The following is an 8285-nucleotide window of genomic DNA, read 5'->3' as shown; positions in this document are numbered from 1 at the left end:
TGCTTGCAACCCTGCTCGATAAATCTGATTGCTCAAGAACACACAAAAAGGAAATATACTACCTTCTACTATAACGAAATGTTAAAAAAAATATACAAAAAATATCCTAATTAGTGTGTGAACAAACAAAAAAGAAATGTGCTATACCTTCTACAACAAAGAAATGCTAAAAAATGTACAAAAAATATCCTAATTAGCGTGAGAACTCACGAAAAGGAAATAAACTACCTTCTACTATAACGAAATGTTAAAAGAAATATACAAAAACTATCCTAATTAGCGTGTGAACATATAAAAATGAAATATGCTACCTTCTACTATAAAGAAATGTACAAGAACGGGGTATACCTTCTCCTACTTTATATATATGTGTATCATGTATGTATTTATCGTGAAAACATAGAGTAAAAATATTACAAAATAAAACTTCAATTGTTGTTTGTAGTTGCAGTTTTACGGAGCAAGGAAGGATGATGATATCGGTGAGGTAATTACTTTGGTCACATTGTATAGTTTTAACTTTTGAAAGCAAAGTATCATAAATCTTTCGACCCATTATGTATGTTGTCTTTTTCGTTCCGTGTTCGAATAGAGTCTTAATTTATTAGTACTTGTTATTAGACGAGATTTTATGAAAAAATTCTTTCTAATGAGTATGATCACCACTAAATTATGCAATGCAGGCCTTGATGAAAGCATGGGATGATGCACTCGCATCAACAACGGCAAGTCAAGTCGTGATCCCAAAAGGAGATTGGAGGCTAAGCCAAGCCCTTCTGTTAGGGCGGAGCAAGGCCCCAATCAATATGAAGATCCAAGGCAATGTCAAAGCGTACGCAGAGCTAAACAAACTATCTAATAAGATCGGCCAGTGGATAACTATAAACTACGCGGACCACCTAACCATCTCGGGGGGCAGAGCCAACAAGCCTGGAAAGCAAACGACTGCAACAAAAACAAGACATATTTGCACTTCCTTATCAACCTGAGCTTGAACTTCATCATCAACTCAGTCATCCATGACATCACCAGCAAGGACAGGAAGAACTGGCAAGCCAACTGCATCTCCAGCCTCAATGTCACCTTCCAGCGCTTCACAGTCTCCGCCCCGGGAGACAGCGTCACCACGGACGACCTCCACATCGCCCGGAGGCATGACATCAAGGTCCTTGACTCTGTCATAGGGACGGAGGACGACTTCGTCTCCATGGGGGACGAGCTGAGCAAAGTGTTCATCAAGAACGTGACATGCCCGGGCACGACATCAGCATCGGGAGGCTGGGGAAGAACACGGATGAGAAGAGGGTGAATGAGATAAGGGTGGAGGGTTGCACCTTCATCAACACGCAGAACGGGATAAGGATCAAGACGTGGCCCTCTGCGCCGGGCACGATCACCATCTTGGATCTCCACTTCATCAACCTCACCATGGTCAATGCGGGCAACCCCGTCGTTTTTTATCAAGAGTACTGCTGAAGCTACTTGGGATGTGCCAGTACAAGTGTAGTGTGTGTGCAGTATTGCGATATTCAAATAAGGCAGGTTCCCCAGATCCAGCAAGTCCACTAGATCACTTGGTCTAGGAACTCGTAGGTTGTGCGGAATCCCGGTCGTCGGACACACAAGTACTTCCCCGCTTCAAAAACCCTCAACCACTTTACTAAACCTAGTATAGGGAAGTAGGGATCGATCCCACAGAGAAAGATGCGTAAGACTCGTAATCAAGGATTTGGGAGTGTTTTTGGTGTTGGCTGCTGCCACGCATTTTCTTGGGTTGAGGAAAATTAAAATTAACTTGACTTGGGAATATTAGAAAGAAACTTAACCTAACAGCTAGACCTAGGAGATAATTCTACGGTGGGACCACATCTAAGAAAAAGCAGAGTACGACTGGAAAGTGGCAGAATAACTAACTCTCGTACTAACTGACAGTGACATCGTCTTCTACAACCAAATTCGCATAAAACTTCTTGAGAAAACACATAAGCAAATCAAAAGAACAGGGCTACTAACTTGAAATCAAATCTATGCATAAATAACGAAGAACTTAACAGATCTGCATACCTAGACGAAGTGAAATAGAAAACAAAGGAAATAAAACAAGTCTATCAACTACTGTTTCTTTCACACGCCAAAACCAACTTCAGACGCTAAATCCACTCCGGATCCAAGCGTCCGACACGGACTCCAAACAGAAGAAATTCTCCATCACGTCAGATTTACAAATTTAAGCTCCGAACACTCAATCAACCACAGATCTGTCACCAAATTCCACATCAAACACCTCAATAACGAAATAAGCAGAGATCGACATAGCAATTTAAGAATTACGCTAACAGCATAGAGATCTAAGCAAAATAACTTGAAATTAAACAGCTAAACTCAGATCCATGGGCGATAAGCAGTTAAACATCATCAACATCAAAGTCGACTCCCAAAAATAAAGTTCGACGGTGGAAACTAGCAAAAACAGCTGAAATTAAAACAATTGTATCTTCGCCCTCACTAGGACGGTGTTACCAAACTCGAGATCTTTAGAAAGTACCCCCCCCCCTATCACGATTATCCCCAGAATTTTTCCCAAGTGTGTGTGTAAATGTATGTGCTAAGAAGAGTAAAAACTATATATCCATTGCGCTGCATGCTCCTCTCTATTTATAGGCGTTTTAGTGGGTCCAGCGAGGTATTGATAATGACTTTGTTGCCCTCAGCTGTAGACTCCCTTTATCACGCCAATTTCCTCCTAATTCCTGCTCATTTCGTTCCATTCTCCTGCTAGACCATCTCCTCCATAACTTCCTCGATCTAGCCATTTTCTTCACACACCTGACTTCGGAAACGTGTTAGACCCAACAAATTATAACATTACTTTGCACATACCGATGCATGAAATTAGCCTTATCAACTGCCCATCGAACCTGTGGTCACTGGAGAAACCATCCCTAATACATATTAGCGACATCGAGATCAACAACGTGATAGGGACCAGCTCCACGCCGGATGCCATGTCATTCATCTGCAGCGAAGTCAAGCCGTGCGACAATATCAGGATCGGATTCATTCATCTGAAATACACCGGGAAAAAGCACGCAAACACTATCACAAGATGCAAAAACATTAAACACATCTTCTCCAACACGCAGAGTCCCCGTGTCTGCTAGCTACTTAATTTGTGGATTATTAGCTTCGTTTCATCCCCATATTTGTTCCTTCTTTCTTCACAATATACTCCATCCGTTCCTGAAAATTTGTCACTTATTTTTCATTTCCGTCCGTCCCTAAAAATTTGTCACCTTTCACTTTTACCATTTTTGGTAGTGGACCCATATTCCACTAACTCATTTTCACTCACATTTTATTATAAAACTAATATATAAAAGTAGGATCCATATACCACTAACTTTTTCAACCCACTTTTTACTACATTTCTTAAAACCCGTGCCGGATCAAATGGTGACAAATTATGGGGGACGGGGGGAGTAATTTGTTTTAACACTATTTTATGATTTTTTTTGTTGTTCAATACTTGTTTTATACTCCCTCCGTCCCACAAAAGATGTCACACTTGTGGGACGGCACGAGATTTTAAGAGGTTTTATTTTGTGTGTTAAATGAAGAGATAAAATATTATTTTTATATTCACGTGATATAGAACTTTTTCCAACAATGAAAATGTGACATCTTTTGTGTGACAAATTAAAAAGGAAAATGTGACATCTTTTGTGGAACGGGGAGAGTGCGTCATAATATTAATCAGTCAAATTAATAATGACATGAGTTTTAAAATAAATGATTCAAATTATGTTGGCTAAGAAATACAAATACGCATTTTAAATGCTGTTTTATTTAATAGTGATTGTGAATGTTGCGTAAATATCGGTGGAGTAATATATATGAACCTAAACAGAATATGGAGTACAATGTTTATGAATAAAAAAATAACGTCCACGTTTGATAATTTTAGATTGTTTACAAAACACTTTTCAAATTTTAAAATTTTTTCCTTGAATTTTATTTTTACATTTATACTCCATATTTTAATTAATTTTTTCTTTCAATACTAATTTTAGATTGTTTACAAAACAATTTTCAATTTTTAAAATTTTTTCCTTGAATTTTATTTTTAATTAATTAATTTTTTCTTTCAATACTAATTTGATATATTAAAATATGTGTCGTCGCTATTAAGATTATTGATAGTGTATATAATTATAATTACGATTTCAGTAATACAAGGTGATTTGTTGATACAATTAGTTAATCCGAAACGTGGAGATTGGTTGGTGAAGTTTCTCATACTTCCCTTGTAAAAATTGAGAAAGGAGGAGGGACTAATTAAATTTTAAATATACTAAAATATAAAGGGGGAGAGAGAGTCACTTGGTATAGTAAAACATAACGATGTATAACCATGGAAGAGGTCTATATTATCCAAAAAGATTGTATAAACATTTATAAATAGTAGTAGTGGTAAAAAAAATATGAAATCCTAATCCTAATCTGGTTGAACCCCCTAGCATTTACAAAACGATTCTTGCAGCATTACGGCAAAGAAAAAGGGCTCATCCGCCTTTCGATTATGTACTAGTCAATCACCGGCAACGCATTTGCTCATTTGCTCCATAGAACCCTAGGGGACTTCCGGCTTTTTTCTCGTTTCTGCAATGCACCAACACAAAATTGAAGCCACAAGTGATGAGTCCATTGAGATACTTTTTGATTGAATTCATTACCTTCTATGGAGCCACAAGTGATGAGTCGATTGAGAAAACATCGAAGCTGGGTTAGAACAAGCCTTTCTTGTTCAACGTATAACTGGTCGGGACCAAGTGCAGATGCTGATTCTGAGTTGCTCCTTGTATCAGATTCTGCGACTGTAGATGGAGCATTATCTGCCATAAATGCTGCATCTCGTTCGTCACACATTAATGCAAGTGTTCCTGGAGACAATGGTCTCCCATTTTGAATATCATAGCCATCACTTTCACGCAGCGACGCTCTATCCCTATTTCCTCTGTTTTCTGGGAACTCCACAGTATTCTGTTGGTTTTGATGATGATTACTGTCTTCATAGTGCCCACACGAAGTTTCAGCCCAATTCACATCAATGCCACCATCGATCATTTTTCGTTCTTCTGGGGAGGTAAATACAAAGTGACAGTCAACTTTAAGTTTGATACATATACAGTAATACAAGAATATGGTTCTTAGAGGTCAGCTAATCCATCAAAGATTGGAAACAGTAACACAAGAATATGGGTCTTAGTGCCCTCTGGAATAAAAAATTAGGTTGCAGATATTCTAGTCTCTCCATATCCAAAACGATCAGCGATTGGAAACTGTACATTCATAAACTCTGAGGCGGTATAACATACCTGCAAGAGTCTTGGCTGCTTCTGTTGAAACTTCAACCAAATGTTTGCAGAAGTCATTGACATGTTGTAATTGGAGGATGCCACTTAAAGGAGACCTTCAACCATGGGAAGTAATTAAAATTTTTAGGCCAAGGCACATGGTTACTCACAACAAGTTCATACACAACCACAAGGATCGAGATTTACCTGTACGAGGATTTAGAAAGTCCTAATTTAGTAGGGTCTGGTTTAGACGGCTGAACAAATGATGGCAAATATGACGTTCCAGGTGTAAAGCAAGGTTCCTGACTACAAGGAAGATTTCATCAGATATCAACCAATCAGTTTATATAGGAAAATGAAATTAATGAGATGACCTTAAATTGTTCGTTCAGTATACATCAAAATGATGAGACATGTTTGAGACCCTCCAATTTCTATATATCTCAATAATTAACATATGCTTGACTCATGGCTTAAGGAAAGTTGAAATTGCTAGTACATGAACTAAAAGACCAAAAGTTCTAAAGCTCGTCACTTCAGCAAAGTAGGAATTCATAAGGTATACTGTGAACAGGAGTCTTCATAAAAGCTACGTGCAACAAATCTGAGAGAGGAAACAGCAGAACCAGAGAACTAAAGGAAGTAGAGGGGGTAAGAAAATAGAAAAAGCAGAAAATGCAAATAGTATTCAACAAGAACCTGGTGAGATTCTGGAAGCCATTTAGTAATTTTTCCCCTAGATGTCTCATCAAATGCAATTTTCTTCTTGCTTGGAGGTCCAATAGCTCCATTTATAGCTGCGTTGGCTTGCTGGATAAATGCCATTGAATCTGCTGAATGGTGATATAGACGAGCTTTCCTCTCTTCACATCCTTCAAAGTTTCTGCAGTCTACGCATTTACATTTGTCGGAACAAGGAATATTTGCCTGGAAGCACTCGCAATACTTCTTGAGGCAACCAGTTCTTTTACAATTGCATCCCCTACTCTGCTCTGCCTAAAATTCAATCAATCATATGAAATTCAAGTCAACTGAAGATATAAACATGAATGACAATGGACATTTTCCGCATTTTTTAATGATCAGGGAGATTGTATACAGAGATACATATAAGAAAGAATAGGCAAAATAACAGCAATGCATTCATCAAGATAATAAATCCCTTTAAGCAGAAGGTTAATGACAACTTGTGAACTATACTTTAATTTAAAAGGAGTCAACACAAAATCATAGAATCATTTGCATACCCCATAAAAGGCATCGGGTTTTCTCTCCAAAACTGCACCAATTGCTTCCTTCCGATCAGCCTCTTTCTCTTTTGTATTGTAACAGTTGACGCAGTTACATCCATCACAGTATACTCCATTGGCAAAGCATTCACAATACCTATTTGTCATTACAAGCAATCCCAAAGATCAAAACTGGTCCAACTACATACTAACAACTTTTTATACATTCACAGCCAAGCTAAATTCAAAGAAGCTATTCCATTTTATACACATACTTACAGCTTCAAGCATCTTGAATTCTTACACCTGCATTGCTTCTGCTTCTTCGGAGTGCCACCATTCTGTTCCGGATTATGTTCTCGTGATGCCGGGGACTCCATTTTCCTAAAACGGATAACAAGATTTATCGAAAGTACTAATATCTATGCATTAACAAGGAAGCGAATTGCTAAATTTCAAGCAACGGTTATCGCATTGTAAATAGGATACAAGAAAAAGGCTAATTCAATTGACAAGCACAAATGATCCAAAATCAACAAACATAAAAATCGAAGCCTTACAGCAATTGCTGCAATGCACGCTTAGGCACATGCACCGCCTCCCCCACTGGAGGCGATCGTGGTTGCTCCGCCATTCGATTCAATTCTCGGTGCGGCGACTTTGGAGGCATCACCATCTTTCGCGGCGGAAATTTCGTTCGCGCCAACTGGCGCGTCGCCGACTGGTGCCCTAAAATTGCACGCGCGTGCTTCGAATTCGCCTCCTCCAGCCACTTCGGCTGCGAATTCCCCTTGGCATTATCAGCATTCGCCGCCGCAGCCGTGAAATTAACCGCGAAATCAAGCTGCCTCATCAGCGCCGCCGCTTCTCCCGCTCCTCTCTGCTCCATGCTTGATTCAGGAAAAATCACTCACAGTCTTTAGACATCAGGCATTATTGTATAGATTTAACGCTCATCTTCAGCAACAAAAACAATACACAAATTCAAATCTCTCTCTCTCTAAAAACACTAATCACCTCCTCGTATCGTGAGATTTAGCTCTCAGAGACGATTGCAGGATGGAATCTCGAGCGCTTTTCTACGAAAATTAAATCTTCTTGAATTTCCGCAAAAGGCAGCTAATAAATAGGCTTGAATCTTTGGGGGAGAACGAGGTTTGGGGAATTTTTTAGAGAGAGAAAGTAGAGGAGTTTCACTGAGCTGTGGGTTTGGATTCTATATTCAAATCTTTGAAATTTCAATTTTTGAGAATCAACGGTCAAGATGAAGGTAGGGTTTGGATTGACGGCTGCGATTCGCACGCCTTTTCACCTGTGACTTTCCATCCAATTCTTTGGCGGTGTCAAATTTAAACTTTAAAAATATAGAGCCAATTATCAATATTCATTCCATATTTTCAAAATGAACTAAAAATCAAGAAATTTAGATATATTTTCAATTTTTCTATAATGAAAAATTCTGTTCGCATCCGTATAACATATTCGGCGTATTTTCTTAACCGATATCGTTTTCCTTATGAATTGAGAACATTGTTTATTTTATAATTAGTGTCATTCGGATATGATTTTTTCGGCTTTCATATCGTATATGCTTTCGCCAAAAAATTCATTATGGAATAATCGAGAATAAATCTAAATTTTATGATTTTGTTGCTAGTAGAGATTTTTTTAAAAAAGTTGCAATTGATTTAATTCATTA

The 8285-nt window shown here is 38.3% G+C and overlaps 1 protein-coding gene and 1 pseudogene across 3 annotated transcripts; one reads left to right on the top strand and one right to left on the bottom strand.

Annotated features, from left to right (window-relative positions):
* The first annotated feature begins 677 nt into the window (after nucleotides 1–677).
* On the top strand, nucleotides 678–3161 carry LOC148929954 (polygalacturonase pseudogene; annotated as a pseudogene).
* A 1227-nt stretch (nucleotides 3162–4388) lies between these two features.
* On the bottom strand, nucleotides 4389–7780 carry LOC125215802 (protein tesmin/TSO1-like CXC 5). 3 transcript variants are annotated; one of them, XM_089067724.1, is made up of 9 exons: nucleotides 7604–7780; nucleotides 7147–7476; nucleotides 6866–6970; nucleotides 6605–6743; nucleotides 6057–6353; nucleotides 5562–5659; nucleotides 5376–5470; nucleotides 4734–5132; nucleotides 4389–4659 (listed from the first exon to the last, which is right to left on the bottom strand). In XM_089067724.1, exons 2-9 carry the CDS (start codon nucleotides 7473–7475, stop codon nucleotides 4631–4633), a joined length of 1491 nt encoding a protein of 496 aa, XP_088923850.1. In that variant the 5' UTR covers nucleotide 7476; nucleotides 7604–7780; the 3' UTR covers nucleotides 4389–4630. The 3 variants fall into 3 exon arrangements, with proteins under 3 accessions (XP_088923850.1, XP_047973312.2, XP_047973311.2); XM_048117355.2 differs by having other exon boundaries at nucleotides 4390–4659; nucleotides 4734–5135; XM_048117354.2 differs by having other exon boundaries at nucleotides 4390–4659; nucleotides 4734–5135; nucleotides 7147–7780.
* Between the last annotated feature and the right edge of the window lie 505 nt (nucleotides 7781–8285).

This window comes from Salvia hispanica, chromosome 3, assembly GCF_029641045.1.
Source record: "Salvia hispanica isolate PSC_SH4W2 chromosome 3, Shi_PSC_v1, whole genome shotgun sequence".
Lineage (NCBI taxonomy): Eukaryota > Viridiplantae > Streptophyta > Magnoliopsida > Lamiales > Lamiaceae > Salvia > Salvia hispanica.
This window is presented reverse-complemented; position numbering and strand designations above follow the sequence as displayed.